At 37.5% G+C, this 21,721-nt stretch overlaps 1 protein-coding gene across 5 annotated transcripts in view; it reads left to right on the top strand.

The window, feature by feature from the left end:
* Positions 1–21,721, top strand: part of GPD2 (glycerol-3-phosphate dehydrogenase 2) — a 150,926-nt gene that overhangs the window by 47,350 nt on the left and 81,855 nt on the right. For 4 of the 5 annotated variants that reach the window (XM_030916181.1, XM_030916183.1, XM_010353178.2 and 1 more), the window contains one exon: positions 14,698–14,869. In XM_030916181.1, the coding sequence (XP_030772041.1) occupies positions 14,698–14,869 (172 nt within the window). Of the gene's footprint in view, positions 1–11,721; positions 11,859–14,697; positions 14,870–21,721 lie in introns of all 5 variants that reach the window. The other variant, XM_010353180.2, reaches the window with a different exon arrangement.

Below are 21,721 nucleotides of genomic sequence, written 5' to 3'. Positions count from 1 at the left end.
TTTCTTTCTTTCTTTTTTTTTTTAATAGAGATGGGGTCTTGCCACATTGCTCAGGCTGGTGTTGAACTCCTGTGCCCGGCCTATTTCATTCTTTTTAATAACTGAATAGTATTCCATCATGCATACATATACCACATTTTCTGTATCCAGTCATCTGTTGATGGACATTTAGGTTGATTCCATATCTTGGCTATTGTAAACAGCTAGTTCTATATCTTAATAGCTAAGTGACTATAGGTGATTTTCTTAAATTCTTGCAGCCTCATTTTCTCCCTTCTATAAAATAGGGATAACAGTGGTACTTCCTTCATAGGTTTATTAAAAAGCAGCGAAGCCTGGGACAGTTCCTGGAACATAGGAAGCTTTCAAAAAGTGTTACCTCTTATGAGATTCCGAAAAGATATGAATATAAAGTGTGGTTGTACTCAGAAAGCAAGTTGCTCTTGTCACTGGAGACCTTGCATTCAGGAATAATTTGTTAAAACTTTTGGAATTGGTAGCAAATGGTATACATCCTTCATTTTAGGTTATAGGAGAATGACTCAAAGAGAGGTATACCAACACTCTTCTGTTTTCCTTTCTCCATGCTTCCTGATCTGAGGATGAGCAAGAAGATCAACCCCAATTGTTGACTTAACCTCTCTGTTATAAGAAGTTCCTTGAATTTCCCACTGTTTCTTTTTTTTTTTTTTCTATGTAGGCTTATATGAATTATGGCATACTTGATTTATATAACTGATATGTTGCTAAAAAGTTACATGAATATAGTCTCTTTGATAAATTAATATCAATGCCATTTATTGGAATTATGTGGTGAAACATTTTTTTTAAAAAACAGGTAATGTTAGGGAAAAAAACTCTAACTTTTTTGGGGGGAGGTAAATCTGAATTTTCATGTATCATTGTAGCTTGAAATGGAATGCAATTAAACTAATTTCTCCTTTCCCAAAGTCAGTGATGTTATCTGAATTTTCATGTATCATTTTAGCTTGAAATGGAATGCAATTAAATTTATTTCTTCTTTCCCAAAGTCATGATGTTCGAGCATGTTGATATTGTAATAGGTGTTGATGACAGGATCTTCATGATTTGCAAAATGGCCTCTCACTTTGTAAGAGACATCAATTCTCTATGCTTGTGGGTGGCTTAGGAAATACTATAGTTCACTCCGTTATATGTGTTAATTAAGGGAATATGAAAAAAACCCTGATAACAGTGATGTGTTAGGTGAGTTGAAATACAGGTAAGCCTATACCACCTTTGTTAGTGTCAGCAAAACCCAGGAGGAAAAATATTTATGCTAATGAGAGGCAAAGTGATGCATGGATAATTAAAATCAACAGGAATTTTGAGAACATTGTTTTAACTTGTAATTTCAGTCTCTCCCTCTCCATATCTTATTTGTAAGAGTTCTAACAAAGTAGTGCTTTTTGATTAATAGTACCAATGACTCAAAAGTTTTAAAGTCAGTAGCAAAAGATAAGATTAGACAAGAAGCAAAAAACAAAACAAAACAAAAAAACCAAAAATAACAAAAAAGAATGATCAACTCTAGTCAAAATAAGATCTACTTTAGGATTTATTTGAATAGACCCCAAATAAAGCAATATTTAGCCTCTTGAATGTGTCTGTTATATGAGTGTGACTGGGTTTTGGTGACCCTGTTGTATGCAGGTTATACAAATTTTCAGAATTCCAATTTCTTCATAAAGTAAGGATAATGTCACTTTACTCACAGGCTTTTTTCTCTACCAAGCACTAAGTCAATACATACAAATCAGTGATCACAGTACCTAGCACATAGCAGGTCTTCAGCATCTGCTATCCTTCTTTCCCTTCCCCTGAGGTAGGATATGAACATTTGAAGTAGACCTAGCCTTGTCAGGCATAATAAGAAAGATGTAACATCAGAGTTTAAAAAACATAGCCGAACTTTTGGTTGGCACACTTTTGCTTATCTTGATGACTAAACAGATAAACTGGTAGAGGGTAGAGAAACTTGAAGTTCAAAAGAGTATTGATTAAAGAGAAATAAAAATCATAAGCATAGTATCTAAGATATGATGTCAGTTAAGAAACAATTTAATCTTGTGGCATCTGCAGGAAAAAAATATACAATTTAAATTACAAAAATTCCAGTTAAGCATTGTTTTTCAGCAGTTTCTTTGTTTGAAGGTAACAATTTTTTTATCTTTTGAACACCCTTAACATCTTCGATAATTTAACCTCAGTTAGAAACATTCTTCAGGTTCTTGAACTAAGGAGGATCTGTGGGTTTGAAATCAGTATAACTCTTCCTGAGTGTTGATGTAGCTGTAGCTGAAACTATCCCATGACACATTTGCTTTCTTTTTTTTTCTTTTTTATTACCAGATTGCTTTTAACTTTGTAAGTCAATTCAGGCTACTAGACTTTCTTGCTCTCCCTGAGTAAACAATATTCTATCTACAGAGGCATGTTGCATAGGTTTGTAAGCAATCTTTCCACCACCCGCCCCCCGCCACTTTTTTTTTAAGACAGTGTCTAGGCTGGAGTGCAATGGCGCGATCTTGGCTCACTGCAACCTCTGTCTCCCAGGTTCAAGCAATTCTTCCTGCCTCAGTCCCCCAAGTAGCTGGGATTACAATCGCCCACTGCCACATCCGTCTAATTTTTGTATTTTTTAGTAGAGACGGGATTTCGCCATGTTGACCAGACTAGTCTTGAACATCTGACCTAGGGTTATCTGCCCGCCTCAGTCTCCCAAAGAGCTGAGATTACAGGCGTGAGGCCAGTCCCAGTCTTTCTCTTTAAAGAAACCTTAGGAAGTGCTATAAAAACGAATGTTCCTAAATAGTTTTTATTATTGTTTTTTTTTTCCTGTACCTGTTGATGGCAGAATAATGTTGCTTTTTAAAATTCTTCCCTTGATGGCTGGGTATGGTGGCTCATGCCTGTAATCCCAGCACTTTGGGAGGCTGTGGCAGCAGATCACCTGAAATCAGAAGTTTGAGACCAGCTTGGCCAACATAGAAAAGCCCCATCTCTACTAAAAATATAAAAGCCAGGCATGGTGGTAGACACCTATAATCCCAGCTACAAAGGAGGCTGAGACAGGAGAATTACTTGAACCTGGGAGATGGAGGTTGCAGTGAGCCGAGATTGCACTCCAGCCTGGGCAACACAGTGAGACTTCATCTCAACAATAACAACAACAACAAAAATCCAATTATTTCCTTGAGCATAACTGAAACTCTGTACCCCTTGCTCAACATCCACCCACCCACCCTCTGCTTACCATTATTTTATTCTCTGCTTCTATGAGTTTGACTATTTTAACTCTCACATATAAGCGAGATCATATAGTATTTGCCTTTCAGTGTCTGGCTTATTTCACTTAGCATAATGTCCTCCAGGGCTATCTATGTTGTCAGCAATGTCAGGACTTCTTTCTTCTTCTTTAAGGCTGAATAATATACCATTTTATGTATATACTACATTTCTTTATTCATTCGTCTGTTGATGAATGGCATTTAGGTTGTTTCCATATTTTGGCTATTGTGAATACATTCTTCATAGGATATCTAACACTGTAGTTCCCACCTAAATGTTAAAATCAACTAAAATGGCCATTTCTGATGGTGGAAGAAGGAACTCATGGTTGAGCCATAAGCTACCTGTTTGCTTAAAGGGCCATCAGCGTTATGTCAAATGTGAAGGTGGAAATGTCTCTGCACCGTGGCTTTCTAGGGCTTGCATTTGATGATCTGTCCTTTTGAGATGTTGTCTGTATGGATGTATTTCCTAATTTTTGTTTTTGTAAATGGTGATGCCTCACCCATTCATAGTCCATTCTCTATTGTGTATGGACTGTATGCAATGTAGGCGAGTTGTAAATCTTGGGTTGTAAAACTAAGCATATCTCAAACTTGTGTATTAATTGAAGTGAGCTAATTGGTATAATAACCAATCCTCAAAGCTCAGTGGCTTATCATAATGCACGTTTATTTGTTGCTCACATTACAGTTCAATGTGGATAGATGGGGAACCTTTTTCCTGCAAGTACCCAGGGGAACCTATTTCCTGCAATTACCCAGGGACCTATGTCTCTTTATTCTAGTGGGTCTGCCATGCTATAGGGATCTCACCCCACTGGACCATTTCTACTCCACTGTATGGGAGTGTTCTCTGGAAGAAGAGAAAAAGTTTTGTTAAACATTTAGCCATTACATATGTGTCTTGAATTTAGTTTCTAATCTGGTGGACAAATGAGCTATATTTCTTTCGATGAGAATTTTATTGTTAGGGTTATGCCAAAGACTGTATCATTCATTTGCCTCTCTTATTTAGAACCCTATGCATGGATTCCTGGAAGAACTGTTTTTCTCTTAGAAATATAACTAAATTTGTGGGAATGTGTCTGATATCTAAAGCTTGATGAGGATTCTGAATAATCTGTATTTTAGATAAGGCCAGTTGAAACTATTCTTAACTACTCTATATGGTTAACTGTTTTTTTCAGAGACATGTTTCATCAAAGCACTAAAATTATGCAGACAGAGCTGGAAATGTTCTCTGAAGAGCATCCTATCATCTTCCTTATAATTTTGGTTTTTATTTAACACTTAGCCCCCAAAGTGGGGCCATGGCAATATCTTTGAGTTATAACTCACATCAGGCCTTCGAGGAGTTTGTGATGCTATTTTGTTGCTGGCATACAAAATCAGTGAGGTTAACTGTACTTCTATAGGTCACTCAGTGAGTCAACGACTGAGCTATGATTAACGTTGACAGCTGGTGAGCTGCTAGGCTGTTGCTAACTGAGCAACATTGACATTCATTTTGATTTGACTTTGCATTTCATTTTCAACTATTTATTCATTTTAAGGCCTCTTTAAAAACTTTTTAGGGATGTTGTAGACGGAGGAAACTTTCTATAAATGCTTTGGGGAGAGTCCTTTAGCTTCCCTCTCTCCACTCCCCATCCTTCAGCTTAATAGTTAAATTATGTTTATGCTAGGAAAGCATCTTTTAGGTAGTTTTAGAAATAGATTATTTAAACAGAAGTTAGGCAATTCCAGTTTTACTTTACTTGTTTTGTAATTTGTGATTTCAACAAAGAATTTCTGTAAACTAATTGTATGATAGTGAGTACCAACCAGAAAAATTATATTTATATTTGATGAAATAATTCACAGAGAAATGACAAATATGCATTATAAATTTGGCCAAAATGTATTTTTGAACATAGGTTAAAATGTAGCTGAAGGCCATCTAGATTATAAAGCTTGGAACTGGCTGGTTGGCTCAGTTGGGCATCATTTTATTCACCTGAGAGGGATGGGGAAAGACTGAGCCCTCTTTCACTTCTGGATCTACTTCCAGATGCTTTAGGGTGATTATTAAGAAAAAGTGCTGGCTGGGTGCATCGGCTAACGCCTGTAATCCCAGCAGTTTGGGATGCCAAGGCAGGCAGATCACCTGAGGTCAGGAGCTTGAGACCAGCTTGGCCAGCATGGCGAAACCCCGCCTTTACTAAAAATACAAAAATTAGCCAGGTGTGGTAGTGGGTGCCTGTAATCCCAGCTACTGGGGAGGCTGAGGCAAGAGAATTGCACAAACCCAGGAGGTGGAGGTTGCACCTTGGAGCTAAGATCATGCCACTGCACTCTAGCCTGGGCAACAGAGTGAGACTCTGTCTCAAAAAAAAAAAAAAAAAAAAAAAGTGCTATTTCATAGAATTCTGTGTGACAACTTAACTGTCCAGTGTGGTTGGCTTTAGGTGAGGCAGATGCCCTAGGACTCCTGATCTCACTGACTGCCATCAACAGTTCTGCATTGCTGATGCCAGAAAGGCGGGCAGATCTAGAGGCCCAAGTGACCCACACATACAGGCAAAGATGACTTAGCAGAGCTGAGGACATGAGATTTGGAGTCAAACCTGGGATCAAATTTTGATTCTTTTAATTACTTGCTCAAGGGATAACTAAAGGTTTCCTCACTGGTCAAAAGATTCCTCCTTTCTCTGCGGAGTGTGAATGACACCTAACGAGCTAATGTCAGGGGTGTGAGCTGACAGCTTCTAGGCAACTAATGGTTCTATTTCTTCTTCCTTCTCTATCTACCCCAACCTCAGGCTTACTCTCCAGGTCCTCTGACTTTCAGTGAGCCATCAGAGTTGAAAAGCAAGCACATATTCTGTTTTCAAAATATTTATTTGAAAACCAATAAAACTTATCTCCCAAATCTCAGCTCATATAGTCAATTATGTTGTTAACTTATTTGAAGCACATATATTCAGACAGAGCCAAGGGATTTTCCTCACTTTTTAGCTATAAAAAGTTTTATAATTTAAATGTTTGGGTATTTTCTAATTGCTATTAAAAGACCTTCTGTGTGATTTCTCAAAGGAATCACAGTCACTTAAAATCTGGACAGTACCTTCAAGGTGAACTAGACCTTCATTCCCAGCTACCCCAGAAGGATGGGCTCCTCTTTTTTTCTTTTGTGAGGACCCCAGTGGAGATGACAGTGTAACCATTGGCAACTCTATCTACAGAGTGATCATGAATCCCTCACTGAATGTGTTTACACTGAGAAATGTTGCTTACTCTCATGTAAGTGCAAAAAAAAAAAAGTCAGTTTTTAGAATCACAAAGTGATTCAGGAAGTGAATAAAGGCCATTAAAACATCTTAAGATTCCCTGTGAGGAGCTGCTTGTTGTATTTTCCTTTTAGGAATATATAAATATGGTTAGTCTTTTTTATTGACAAAAAGCAGGAAGCAGTTTCCCTTAAATCTAACGATTCCATTGATCGAATCATATATTATGGGAGAGGGTGATGGTTGCAGTCTGAGATGATTTGCATGAGACCCTACTTTATACTCCAATTATTACTGTACATGATTACAGGACAACCTGGTTGTTAATTGCCTGTGGTCTTTAAATATGCACTTCTTTCAGAAATAGACACTAATTATTAGATCTCGTTTTTGGTCTCACCTGAAGTTGCAAATGTCTAGGGTTTTTTTTTTTTTTTTTTAATTTGCAAGTCTAATGATGTACAGACATAGTAAAACTGATCTCATTCTGAATCCTGTTCAGGGTGAACGTTCTCTGGGATGTAAACTATCAAAGATTGTGAACTTGGCTTTCAGTTCTTTGTGGGTGTTCATGTGAGTCTCTTGACAAAACCTGTATATTTGCTATCAGAATGCTGAAGGAATTTTACCTTTCTAAAATGTAGATGAAAATTGGTTAACAAGTTGAAAAAAAATCTACTTCTCCCATAATTAAATATAATAGAAATAACATCAAAGTATTATTAAATATTAAATATTCTCCCAAGTCCACCAAGATAAAAATTTTGTGTTTGGGAGCTGTGGTTGGAATTATGCTAGGCAAAAGGCAGTTTGTTTTGTGTGTTGGGCTCTCCTCTCTTTTGGCTTCAATGGCTGAATTAGGGAATTGATCCTGAATTTGATAGAGCTGGAGTTGTTCCTGTCTTTAAGCCAAGGTTGATGAACTCATATGCCTACAGGGGATAAAGTGATGAGGTACAAGTGTGAAGCCAGTGAGCAGGAATCCTGGACTAACAAGAGCGCACAAGCCCTGCCTAAGGATGGCAGCTGCTACTCAGTTTTAGCAGATTTATCTCAGATAGAAATTCTGATTTAGATGTGAAATATAGCAATTTAAAAATATTGGATGTATGATATGGTTTTTAAGAAAGTAGTGTGCTAAGCAGAGAAAACATTCTAGTGCGACTTCTGGTTTTAACACATGCTCTTCCCACTTCCTTTCCTGGTTTTTGTCACCCAGCTAATGCCTATTACTTTTTCTCTACTTGGTTTAGCTACATGTTCCAAGAAGCCTTCTCGGGTTTGGATAAGAGGTGACTCCTGTGGCTCTTGTATCCTCTTCTCTATTTGAATATCCACCTTTAAACAATGTTATAACTGCTTCTTTATCTTTTTGTTTTGTTCCCTGGGCTATAGAATCCTTGAAGGCCTCCACAAAATACTGATTGGATGAATAAATGATGGTGGGCCCAGGATTTCCTCAGGACATAGGATTTTTTCCTTCCTTCCTTCCTTCCTTCCTTCCTTCCTTCCTTCCTTCCTTCCTTCCTTCCTTCCTTCCTTCCTTCCTTCCTTCCTTCCTTTTTTCCTCCCCTCCCCTCTGCTCCCCTCCTTCCTTCCTTCCCCTTACCTCCTTCCTCCCCTCCCCTCTCCTTCCCTCTTTCCTCCCCTCTCTTCCCCTTCCTTCCTCTCCTCTCCCTTCCTGTCCCCTCCCCTCCTTCCTTCTCTCCCCTCCCCTCCTTTCTTCCCTCCCACCACCCCTTCTCCCTGACACAGGGTTTTGGTCTCCCAGCTAATATAGGGCCTGTGGCCGTTCCAGGGCTTCTTCTAGAACCTCTGGATCAATCCTTCAGTTAACTCTGTATCCCGAATTCCTGTGTAATCAAACTGCCTTAGAAAGGAGGGTGAACAAAGGGAAGGCAAATCTAGGAAGATTTGGAACCCAAAGCCCTCTTGTCTTAAAGCATGTTGTTACCTGTTTTATTCTTGCTGCTTTTCTGCTTTTTATTTCCCCTCAATCAACATAGTCTAGGAAAGGTAGAGTGCAGATGTGTTTTTGTGACTCAAAACCATATGAAGCCAAAATGAGTCTTTTTCCTGTCATAATTGTAAGTAGGGCCTTAGGCTGTGTTTACTGCCTCTAAAATAAACATGGTACTTAGCTTCTCAGTTGCAACACTTTCCAGCGTTTATGAAAAAAGTAAACAAGAATAAAATGTTATTTTAAAAAGTAGTGTCAGAAAGTAAACAAATTACCCTTAATAGTGCTGTATATTTTAAAAAATATTTTGGAGGGACTGTTCAGTAAAACCTTCAAAACAAAACTACACCAAACAAACTACTTTCTAGATTTGACAGCTAGTTATATCTCACTCTATTATAACTACTTAGTCTGCTTTTTAAATTTTTTTTCCTCAAATTATATGTGGTGTCAGAGTGGTGTAGTAGTATAACACTTCGTCCCTGTTGCCAGGCTAAGTTCAGTTTTCAGTTCTGCCATGAACCTGCTGTGTACTTACGGACCAATTGCTTAACTTCTCTGTGTCTCAGATAGTTCTGTCAAATGAAGATCATAGTAGTACCTAACTCATATAGTTATTGTAAGGATTAAATGAGTAGAAAAAAAGCAAAACCCTTAAAATAATGTCTGGCACATAAATGCTCTTTACATAATTCACTTATCATTTTTTTTCACTTATTTTTTTTTGAAGTCAAGTGTATTGAGGTATAATTTGTAGTATAAAGTACAGTAAAATTTACCCATTATAATTTGCAATTCTGTGAGTTTTGATAAGTGCATACAGGTATGTAATGAGCACCATGATCAAGCTGTAGAACATTCCTATCATCCTCCCCATTCTTTCATGCCCTTTGTAGTCAGTCCTTGTACCCCCATTGCCAGACCCTGGCAACCACTGATCTGTTTTCCGATTCCTGTACTTTGCTTGTACAGAACATGATATAAACAGAAGTACTGGAATCATATAGTATGTAGACTTCTGAATCTGGCTTCTTTTGCTTAGTGCAGCGATTAGTAGACTTTTCTGTAAAGAGCCAGAAAGTAAATGTTTTAGGCTTGCAGGCCGTACAGTCTCTGATGCAACTATTCAGCTCTGCTATTACAGTCATGGACAACACATAAATGATTGGATGTGGCTATCTTCCAGTGAAACTTTATTTACAACAGGGAGCAGCCAGATTTGGGCTGAAGACTATAATTTGCTGACCCCTGATTTAGCATATTGCATTTGAGGTTCATTTGTGTTGCTGTGTGTAGCAGTAGCTTGTTCTCTATTCTTTCCTTCTTTCTTTCTTTTTTTGAGACGGGGTTTCGCCCTGTGGCCCAGACTGCAGTGCAGTGGCGCAATCTCGGCTCACTGCAAGCTCCGCCTCCCGGGTTCACGCCATTCTCCTGCCTCAGCCTCCCGAGTAGCTGGGACTACAGGTGCCCGCCACTATGCTTGGCTAATTTTTTTGTATTTTTAGTAGAGATGGGGTTTCACCGTGTTAGCCAGGATGGTCTCGATCTCCTGACCTGGTGATCCGCCCACCTCGGCCTCCCAAAGTGCTGGGATTACAGGCGTGAGCCACCGCGCCCGGCCGCTGGTTCTCTTTTATTTCCGTTTATTATTCCATTGCATACACAGTTTGTTTAGTCATTCACCGGGTGAAGGATATTTTAGTGTTTTATTTGCCTCCAGGCTTCTGTGTGAACACAGATTTTCATTTCTTTTGGGTAACTATCCAGCAGAGGGACTGCTTGGTTGTGTGGTATGTGTTTACCTTTATAAGACACTCCTGGCCGGGCACGGTGGGTCACACCTGTAATCCCAGCACTTCGGGAGGCCGAGGCCCGTGGATCACGAGGGCAGGAGTTCAAGACTAGCCTGACCAAGATAGTGAAACCCTGTTTCTACTAAAACTACAAAAATTAGCCAGGTGTGGTGGCAGGCACCTGTAATCCCAGCTACTCGGGAGGCTGAGTAGGATGCAAACCTGTAATCCCAGCTACTCGGGAGGCTGAGGCAAGAGAATCGCTTGAACCCGGGTGGCAGAGGTTGCAGTGAGCTGAGATCGTGCCACTGCACTGCAGCCTGAGTGACAGACTGAAACTCCATCTAAAAAAAAAAAAGACACTCCCAAACTGTTTTCCAAAATAGCTGTTTAATTTTGCATTTCTACAAGCAGTATAAGAGTTTCAATTGTGTTGCATCCTCACCAGCACTTGGTGTTGCCCTGCCTACCATTTTTTTTTTTTTGAGACACAATATCCTCTGTCACCCAGGCTGGAGTGCAGTGGCGTGATCTCGGCTCACTGCCGCCTCCTTCTCCTGGGTTCAAGAGATTCTCCTGTCTCAGCCTCCTGAGTAGCTAGAACTATAGTCATGTGCTGCCATGCCTGGCCAATTTTTGTATTTTTAGTAGAAATGGGGTTTTGCCACATTGGCCAGGCTGGTCTTGAACTCCTGACCTCAGGTGATCCTCCCACTTCGGCCTCCCAAAGTGCTGGGAGTGAGCCACTGCACCTGGCCTTTTTTTAAATTTTAGCCATTGTAAAAGACCATGAAGACTCTTGGAAACCTGAGTAAAGATATATTCAGTTGGAAGCTCTTGAAGGGTTTTATACATGGAAATGACATTATTTGGGTTTTTAAATGATCACTCCAGTTGTAGTATAGAAAATGATATGGAAGGAGGCTGGATAAATGTGTGAAGGCCTTTGGGAGAATATCATGTTAGTATGGGGAGAGGGAAGATACCTTGATTTGAGAGGTAGCAGTGGAGATGAAGTGGCTAGATATGGAAATTTTTTAGAAGGTGGAATTGATAAACTCAGTGATTGAGCAGATACAGGACTTAAGAGACTGGGAGCTCTCAAGGTTGTTTCCACATTTCTAGCACAAGCAACTACATGTATAATGACACCCTTACTGAGATGAGGAGCACTGATGGAGAAAAAGGTTGAGGAGATAAAGTAATTGGGCCAATTTTGAGATATATGTAAGACATCAAAATGGAGGTCTCAAGTAGACAGTGTGAAATCTTGGTTCCTGAATGGTGGAACAAAATTAGACATTATTGTAATATAAAGGATATTTGATTATATGGAGTACATAAGATTCTCTCTCTCTCTCTTTCTCTCTCTCTGTTGAGTTTAGTGATCTGAGGAGAGTGAATTGGATAGACCTAAGAGGAAATTTGGTGTTTAATTTTGGGCAGTAGAGTGACATACAAAGGAAGCTAAGAGAGAGTGGTTCAAAGAGGCTGGAGATAGAGTTGTCCCCCAGATGCCCAGGTGAGTGAACAATCATTTGTGCATTTATTGGATTTGGTGGCATAGTTGGCATTTAGTCAGTTTTATGGTTGTTGATAGTGGTTGGGTGTATGTGAAAATTCAGATTAGGGTGAGTGTGAGGAGTAAGGAGTGAGGCAGTAGAAAAAAACAAGATTTACATGTCTTGGGAATTTTTAGGATGGTTAGAAATATATGTAAGAGGTGTTTATTATCATTGAGACTGAGATAGGTTAGAGCTTGTTGATGAGAAGGACAAGGGAGGGAGTGAATACAGGAGAAACAGTGTTGTTAATGGAATGAGATCCTCACACACTAGTGATGCCTTTCAGATCTAGCAAACTTGATGAAGGAGAAACCCAGTCAAGATTAATGTTCACAGTTGGAGTAGAATAGGGGACTTTTAGTATTACCAAGTTCTAATGAACTATATCATAATATGGTCTTTAAACTTATTTCTCAAGTATTTCTCGAAAACTTACCAAGCAGAAAATGTCAGCAATCTTTTTGATGTGTGAAAATGCTCTGGCGGTTTAGTCACTTGTCAGTCTCATGTCCAAGTCCTACCCATCTGTCATGGCGCAATTGAAACCCTCAAATGAAAGACTCTCTCTCCCTCATCTGAATGGCCATAGCCTGGTGTTTTTTTCCCTCAAGTGTGGCATTTATTCTTTCTATGTACTTGTTATTTATATGTATATGTGTGTGTGTGTATTGTGTGTGTGTATTGTGTGTGTGTGTGTGTATATATATATATAATATATATATATATATATTTTTTTTTTTTTCTCATTAGATGATGGAAGGCAAAGACCATAATTGAAATATGTTCTCTGTAGTACCTACTGGTTACATTTATTTAGTTAACAAACTAAATGTATATAAAGGTAAAAATGGGGACATGGTTATTAACAGATAATTAAAAGAAGCTATATGAAAAATACGATTTTTGTGGTTTGCTGTCAGAATTTGTAGCCTAATAATAACCTTTTGTTTTTATGAAATTTAGTAAGACGTGTTTTGAAAGTTCCTAATTATATGTGACTAAAAGATCAAATTATTTAACAGAGTGATAACAGCAGCAACTCTGGTGGTTTCTTTGTCATTTACCAATGACTTTCAGATTATTATTCCATTCAGACTGAGGATAATCCAAAGATACAAGGAGAAATCACAGGGATTTTTATCACCATTTTACAAGTAAGGAACCAGAGATAATGAGTCAACAGTTACATTGCTGGCAACCGAGTGCTAAAACCCAGGCTGGGACCCTCTGACCCTAATCTGGGTTTCTTTCAATTTACCCAATGGCTTCTAGATTTACTTTCATAGAAATCCAATTGGCCTGATAATAATTAAATGCAACTGCAGGGGGTAAGTGGGTTTCTTCTATTTGAATGAATTTAAAAAATCCCTTTTTTGGGGTGATGAGGATAATCTCTCGGTAACACCTGAGATTCCCTCCTCTTGCACATGCTTTGGCCTATTGGCCTAGAGCTTCATATGGGGCTCCTGCAGCAGAATGGGAAAAACACCACTATCATGGATTGCAATGATGCTGTGATTTGAAGAAAATAAAATGGAAGTCACATATCTCTGGAATACTAATAGAGCAATGCTGCCCAGTACCGTTTACTATAGTGAACAAACCTAGTATTAGCATTTTGGGAAAAAAAACAGACACCATTTTCCTGGGTTTTTGACTCTGCCTTCTGGCAACTACTTATTTTTAAAGTCCACAATCATTTTTGATTTAGGATGATAAGCTACATTCTTTAAAAAGCTAGAAATATGGAAGATCATTATTTTTTAGGAGGACTATGTCAAGGCCTTTAATTCTATTATAATTGAAGTTCTATAAAAACTGTAATAATGGGCTGGGTGCGGTGGCTCATGCCTGTCATCTCAGTACTTTGGAAGGCTGAGGCAGATGCATTGCTTGATTCCAGGAGTTCGAGACCACGCTGGGCAAGATGGTAAAACCCCATCTCTGCAAAAAATACGAAAATTAGCTAAGTATGGTCGTGCACACCTGTAGTCCCAGCTACTCCGTAGACTGAGGTGGCAGAATCACCTGAGCTTGGGGAGGCTGAGGTTGCAGTAAGCTGTGATAGTGCCACCGCACCCTAGGCTGGGCAACAGAATGAAGCCCCATATCAAAAAAAATCCAACATCATAGTATATTTATATTACATTCAATATATAAAATCTATAGTTTTATATTAAAATAATATGGAAGTCTTTGACTACGTTTTTCTGAAAAATATAATTCTCATTAAACATAGCTCATTATTTAGTACCTTCTGTTAAATAAAGTCTTTTTAATTGTACTGACTTTAACTTATATGCCCCCAAACTCTATAATATATTTTTGTCAGGAGAACTGAGGAATGAAGAATGTATACTTCTAAGAAGTGTGGAAAGACATGAAGTCCTTTTTCCTCCTTCTTCACCACTTTAAAATGTTATCTGAATGAATTGCTAGTACTGGGTAAAAAAATCTCCTTATGTTCCCTTATAAATTGCCTTAAATAAGGTATTGGAAATTGCTATACAGTGTTGTGAATAATTGAACTTGGCCATATATGAAGCAGTTGAGATATTGAATCTGAAACCAGGTGTCCTATGGCTAAATAGTTGTGATTCATGAGAAGAAATACACTGAGAAATTTAAGGATTGTTTTCCCCCAAGGCAGCTGGTCTTATAACTCTATGTAGACTGTGGACTCTCTCTAGCTCTTATATTCCTCATTTCTATTAGAAATCTCCTTTTAGTATATTGTAAAATTTGTTAAATTGACATTCCAAATGGACAACTGAATATGATCTGCTTTTACATCAGATGAACATGGCCTATGTTAAAGCAGCAGACTACATTTCAGAACCAGTTAACAGGGAGCCTCCTTCCAGAGAAGCTCAGCTACTAACTTTGCAAAATACATCTGAATTTGATATCCTTGTTATTGGAGGAGGAGCAACAGGAAGTGGCTGTGCGCTAGATGCTGTCACCAGAGGTAAGTCTTTTTTTTTTTTTTTAATTTTAATTTTAAGTTCTGGGGTACATGTGCAGGATGTGCAGGTTTGTTACATAGGTAAGCATGTGCCATGGTGGTTTGCTGCACCTATCAACCCATTACCTAGGTACAAACCCAGCATGCATTAGCTATTTATCCTGATGCTCTCCCTCCCGCTGCCCCACTCCAAAGGCCCCAGTGTGTGTTGTTTCCCTCCATGTGTCCATGTGTTCCCATTGTTTAGCTCAGAGGTAAGTCTTGATGTGGATAACACTTCGTCCTTTCTCCCCAGCATAAATACACAATATGCACTCTGTAATAGTGAGGCCACATTTCTGTTTGTGTTTCCAGATTTTCCATCCTTAATGAAGTACTTTCACAGTTCTTGAAATATAGGCACTGCACAACTTTAAAATGAAATATAACTCATTTCACTTCAATGAATTTATTTAAAAAGAAAACTTTATATTTTATGAATTTATTAATTTTATGTTCTGGGTTTTTTTTAGTACATATTTATATTTCTATAAAATAAAAACATTTTTATGTCACTTGAAATCACATATCAGTCAATGGTAGAAAAATTTATTAAACTGAAGTAATTTATTAAAATAATTATCTTTGTTCATGTATCTCTTAAAACCATCTCTTCCAGTGAAATATGGACTGCAGTTTGCAAAACTTTAGTTCATGTGAATAAATAATGGAAAATGTTGCTAATCTATAGTTCTGTCTCGGTCATTCTGTCTGTTAGTGGAAAGATATGATGAAAATGGAAACATGACATGTAATGAAAGAAATTTTAGTATGGAACACCAATGCTCTCGGATGTGTTGTATTTAATAAAATACTATGTTTGTTTTGCCTATGGGTATTAGTGTGGAGTTTGGAGTCAGGGAAATCTGGGTACTTATCCTGGCTTAACTTCTTTAACAGATGTGTGTGTGTTGGGGGGTGGGGGGCAAAGGACTTAATTTGTCTAAGGTTCCTTGCCTTTTACATGAGGAAAAAATATCTTCTCTGAATGATTGTTGTGGGAGTTACATGTTAATCATGAAGAGATTTAGAATGGTGCTTGTCACACAAAGTAGAAGCTCAGTAAATTATAGATAGTATTATAGCTGCTATTACTAACATGAATATAAAAGACTTTCAGAACCAATTATCCTGGAGAAGGACTCCATTGCAGTATCCTCAGATGTCTCGAATTGGGTAGGATACTGCTGCAAGGAATTTTGACTGTGGATTATTTTGGTTTCTATATAAAGTTTAATATTTATTATATTTTAACACTCAGTGGTAATGACTTAGTCATTAGTCATGGAATAATTCTTCTCAGATCAATTAAATTACTACTACAGCCACTCTTGATTTAGTTACTTTATGTACCTGGCAGAATCTACTCTTATGGAAATGAAATGAATTTAATGAGGTCTACATACACACACACAAAAGTACCCTAGGTGACTGATTTCACAGGACCCACACTCAGGTTTTGCTCCATGGAAACTTCACAGCCTAAGTTGTTTTTGTCAATGCTAAATAATGGCAAGTTCAAAATATAGGCACAGGAAGTCTACTGTGTTACAAAGTTGACCCCAATTTTCATAAAATTTTCTGTCTCCAAGAATGAAATATAATTTGAGCCAGATTAACCTTGATACACTAAGGCCTAAAGGAAGAACCGTTTGAGAATAATTTTTGAGAATAGATAATTTGAATTCAGCTTTTTTCGCCCTGAAGGCCTGGGAAAGAAGATGGAAAGAGGGGACACATTCCCAACATAATGGGAGGTCTTGTTTGGAACTACCCCTCCTAGAAATTAGAATTTACTTGGTGATAATTTTCTATATCAAAGAGGATCATTTCCCCAGTAGGATTCAGGAAAGTGTATTTCTTGGTATCTGTAGGCATTTTCATGCTATGTACTAAAATGTATAGCCATTCTTTTTATTTTAGTTTTATAAATATATGCTGAGTGCCTGCTGTATGCATGGCGATATGCAAGGTGCTACATGAGCGTACAAAGATGACTGATAGAGTTGGTACCATTAGGGTGCCCACAGTTCTATAGTGCTTGTTTGCACAGACTAGATTATGTGATAGAGAATATGTGAGCTTTGTAAAAGGCTCAGGGCCATGGACACTGAAAGATGAGGGTCATATCTACATAGAATGATCAGGAATGGAAAACTTTACTTATGCTATTTGGCATAGGTAACATTTTAATAGGCAAACGTTGCTTGCTCCAAGTGTTCCAGTCTGAGAAAATGTACAGGAGGAACAGCATGGAATCAGTGTATGTGGGAGACAGCCTGTGTTGTAATTTGGAGCATTGAGGCTATATATGAGAGAACATGAGAGAAGAGTGGAAAGGCAGGGCTGGGTCTGGTATGCTAGGAGAAAGCCTTTGGGCTTTATTGAATAGACCACTTGGAGATACTGCCTTAGGTTTGGTGATGGGGAATGGATAGACGATACTGAAGGAACAGTCAGGAGCATAGGCTTTCAAGAGATGTGGAGAAAAATAAAATAGAAGGGAGGTAACTTGATGATGTGGTAGGATATAAAGAAGGGAGACAGTATGTTTCAAGGATTTCTTTCCTTTTTTCTTTTTATAAAGAGTAATCTGAATATTTCTGTAGACTCAGGGGAAAAAAGTCAGTGCTGGGGGAGAACCTTAATATGTAAGTATTAGGTTGGTGCAAAAGTAATTGCAGCTTTTGTCATTACTTTTAAATGTCATGTACCTACCTAATAGTCGAAGGCAATCATAAGGAACAAAGTCTCATGAAAATACAGGGAAAGAGATATCAGAGATGTATCTTGGTTTTAGCAGGAAGGTAAGAGACTTGTTTCTCAGGGACAGAAACAAAGGGTAAATTCTAAGACATAAAGAGTTTGAGTGAGTATCAAGAGCTATTCTTAAACAAATACAAGGTGAGATGTTCTACTTATGGGTGGGAGTAAGGGATGTCATTGCAGAGAATATGATAGGAAAATAGGGGTTTCTTTGCTGTGGTTAAAAATGTAAATTTATTATCCACACAGTACGTTTACGTGTGTGTGTGTGCGCGCGCGTGTGTGTCCAGTATTACTGAGAGTAGAGGTACAGAAATAGACAGTCACATTGAATCTAGAGTTGAGAATTGACTGGATATCAATGATAAAAAGAAAAAATGAGACAAGATTCTATGAAAGCAGAGGAAATTGTTTAAATGTAGGCCTGGAGCTGATAAGGGATCATGAAGTTACAAAGCCAGGCTTCCCTGGAAGAGTTAAAGGTCAGATTGCAGGACTTCAAGTGCAATAATAATAAGACAATCACTAAGTGACTTTTATTCTTTTTCACCTTCTGAAAAGTCTTACTATGTTTGCCTTTGTGCACTTTTGTATATTTACATATTTTTAAAGAATAGACAAGATTGTATTTCTTTTTGCAGTGTGTTTCTTTCAAATAGTAGTGTATTTATATCAGTCTTTACATGTATATAGTATTCATGAGTTTGAATGGCAAAATTCCATTTTATTTGTTTTCATTTAATAACTTTATGGAAGAACTCATTGCAATGATGTTCTTATTAATTATTCTTTAGGTTGTTTTTGGGTGTTTTTTTTTTTTTTTTTCTATTTAAAACAATACTATTTTTCAATCAAGTCCTGAACCAGCTCTGAGAATAGTAAGACTGGTAAGATGTGGCCTTGATTTCAAGGAACAACTTAGGAGTTTATTACTATTTATTGAACAAATAAACTTTTTCTTCTGGCAGTGAAGGGCATTCCGTAGTGATCAAGGTATTAGCTAGTATATTAGCAGATGACTGTGGGTGGTGATACTCGTGGTGGTGATGATAAGGATGACGATTTTGAATAGGTAAGCGTTTCCAGAGCCTGGAAGTTGATCAGGTTTTTAATTTTTACAGTTAGTAATAGCTAAGAAGATGATGTATTTTTAATATTTCTTGACATATTAATTGCGATCTTAAAATAATTGCCTGTCTTATTTTATATATGTAGAATTATGATTTATAAAAAGGATGGGCAAACCTTAGCTTGTATTTCTTTTATTATGCTGGTAGCCCTCTGGGGGTAGTGTTTATAATTAAAATTTATAAAGAGATGACTGAAGGTAATCTATATTTATCCTTTTACTACAATTCCTGATCATATCAGTGGCCCTCTGAAGTGTGAAATAATCATGGGCATTTGGTTAATGAATTGTGCATTGTTGCTGTTCATTCATGGAATTTGCTCTTTTATTATATTTGATGCTTCACTTAACAACAAATTTTGCTTTCTCTGCGTTTGATATGTTTTTACCAAATTATTCCTGATTGTATCCATTAATCTTTAGTCACATTTGACAAAAATAAATTACTGTGATCTTTTAAAGTTACCAGTAAAAATTAGATTTTTCAGGACATCAAAGTTTTGGGAGGAACTAATAGATGTTAAAGGACTTGTACAAAAATGTTTGCATGAGCTTTTTGATAAAATACTGTGCCCAAATGCAATTTTAGTAATGGATAAACCAAGACTACAGAGGAAAGACAAAAAGTCATGGAGTCTTCATAATGAACATTTGTTTGCATTCTTATCATCTGCATTTTCTTGGGAATCAATTTTCATTTGTTTCATTTGGGAATATTATTTTATGAACACAGTATGCAGACTTCTCACGTTCTCCTGCAGGTCTCTAGGATCAATAGAAATTGCTTCACTCTTTAACACCTCTGTGTCCCATTGTAGGACAGAAGCATGTCCCAAAAGCCCAGTTGTGGGCACTTTGCTCCCAAAGGGAGCTGGAGAAGGAGAATCTGATAAATATATTCACTCCCTCAGGTTCTTCAAGGTGTTCTCTTTAGCTTTTTATGTTCTTTTATGTAACTTTACCTGTATGTATCTGGGATTACCTAGTACATTTTTGGTTTAAAATCTGATGTATTTGCATTCTTGGGTGGGCCTGTAGAAAATAAAATAAAATAAGATCTGATGTATAAATTTTAACCTTTATGTCTTCAGTTCAAATTCCAGAGAAGACTGCCTCTTTCTGGAGGAAAATATTAATTGTAGTTCTCTTGTTTACAAATGGAGACTTTTGTCAATGGTAGTTGGCTAGCAATTCTTGAATTCCCACTGTAATTCCTAAGGCAGTATAGCGCAGTGATTAAGGACACATATTATAGAATTAGAATGAACTTGGGTCACGTCTTGGCTTCATTGCTTACTACCTCTGTGACCTTCGACAAGTAGCTTAACATTACAGAAAGCCTCAAGTTTCTCAGGCATAAATGGAGGATAATAACATTCTTTGCTATAAATAAAATTTTGGGAAAGGAAGGAGGTGTGTGCATTTCAGGATAAATGCAGAAAAGGGAGAGCCTTGTAGATAGTGCATTCTGAGAATTATGGTCTCCACCCCTCCAACATCAAGGTAGGAGAAAATTCTATTTCAGAAGCTAGAATTGCAGGAAGTGAAAGTTTGCTCTTTGCTGAACACAGCTAGTTAGACTAGATTGCTAATTTCTCTTAAAATTAATCTGGAAATTTAACATAATTTTAATTAATGTAGTGCTTTCCTTTGGCCAAGGTCAGGGGAATCGACTTTAGAAACCGCAAAACGTTAAGAAGAGAACTACGCCTGTGAGATTTACTAGACTGATTTAGAAAAAGACTACTGATAAGGGAAGTAGAGACTTATCAGATACTAAAGTGTATTCTAAAACTACTGTAATTAGTATAGTCTGGTAAAGGAATCGAGAATCAGTCATGGAGTCTATAAATTAGTCTATCAGTCTTTAAATACATGAAGTTTAGAATATGGCAAAGGCAGCATTTCAAAACTGTGATCATTAGTTACTTCATAAATGATGTTAGAGTATCCATTCCCCCCAATTTATGTGTGTGTGTGCGTGTGTGTATGTATGCATATATATTCTGTTTTGTCATACTCCATGTGAATCAAGGGTGTAACATTAAAACATCATAAAACTATTAGAAGAAAATATGTGTGAATTTTTTTTAAATGGGGTAGGAAAGGTGTTTTTAAGTATGATACCAAAAAGCCACAAAGGAAAAGCCTGCTTTTGATTTTATAAAAATTCAGATGTATCCATGGCAAAAGATATAAAAGCAAAAAGGTGAAATTTGGAAAATATTTACAAAATAGCAAACAGAAAGGGTTTATCTCAATTTTTTTTTTCTTCAAATTTTGTTTTGTTTTTGAAGACAAAGTCTCACTCCATTGCCCAGGCTGGAGTGCAGTGGCTCCATCATAGCTCACTGCAGACTCAACCTCCTAGGTTCAAGAGACCTTACCACCTCAGCCTCCTGAGTAACTAGATCTAAAAGTATGTGCCACCAGGGCTAATTTTTCATAGAGACCAGGTCTTGCTACGTTGCCAGGCTGGTCTGGAACTCCTGAGATCAAGTGGTTCTCCCACCTTCACCTTGCAAAGTGTTGGGATTACAGACATGAGCCACTGTACCTGGCCATTCTACACTTTTCTAAATCCTTTTATTATGGTATATCTGTGATAAATAGTATATAGCTAGATTTCATTTATTTATTTTATTTCTTTTTACACTTAATAGACTATGTCTTTTAGTCAGTAAATGGAATCCATTTACATTTTTTTGATTCCATGTGCATTTGCTTTGTATTTATTTTAACTTTTCATGCTTGTTATTGTGCTTCTTTCCCCCCTTTTCTGCCCTTATTAGATCAGTTTTGTTTCATGCTCTTTTTCCATACCTTCAACTCTGTAAGTATAGTAATGACCATCCTTAAGTACGGTCAGGGACTTTTCTTGGAACCAAAAGACTCCTGCCCTTGTCGATTTTGGGGACCTT

The sequence above is a fragment of the Rhinopithecus roxellana genome, chromosome 14 (assembly GCF_007565055.1).
Source record: "Rhinopithecus roxellana isolate Shanxi Qingling chromosome 14, ASM756505v1, whole genome shotgun sequence".
NCBI classification, from domain to species: domain Eukaryota; kingdom Metazoa; phylum Chordata; class Mammalia; order Primates; family Cercopithecidae; genus Rhinopithecus; species Rhinopithecus roxellana.
The sequence above is the reverse complement of the archived record's forward strand: the minus strand, read 5'-3'. Positions and strand labels throughout refer to the sequence as shown.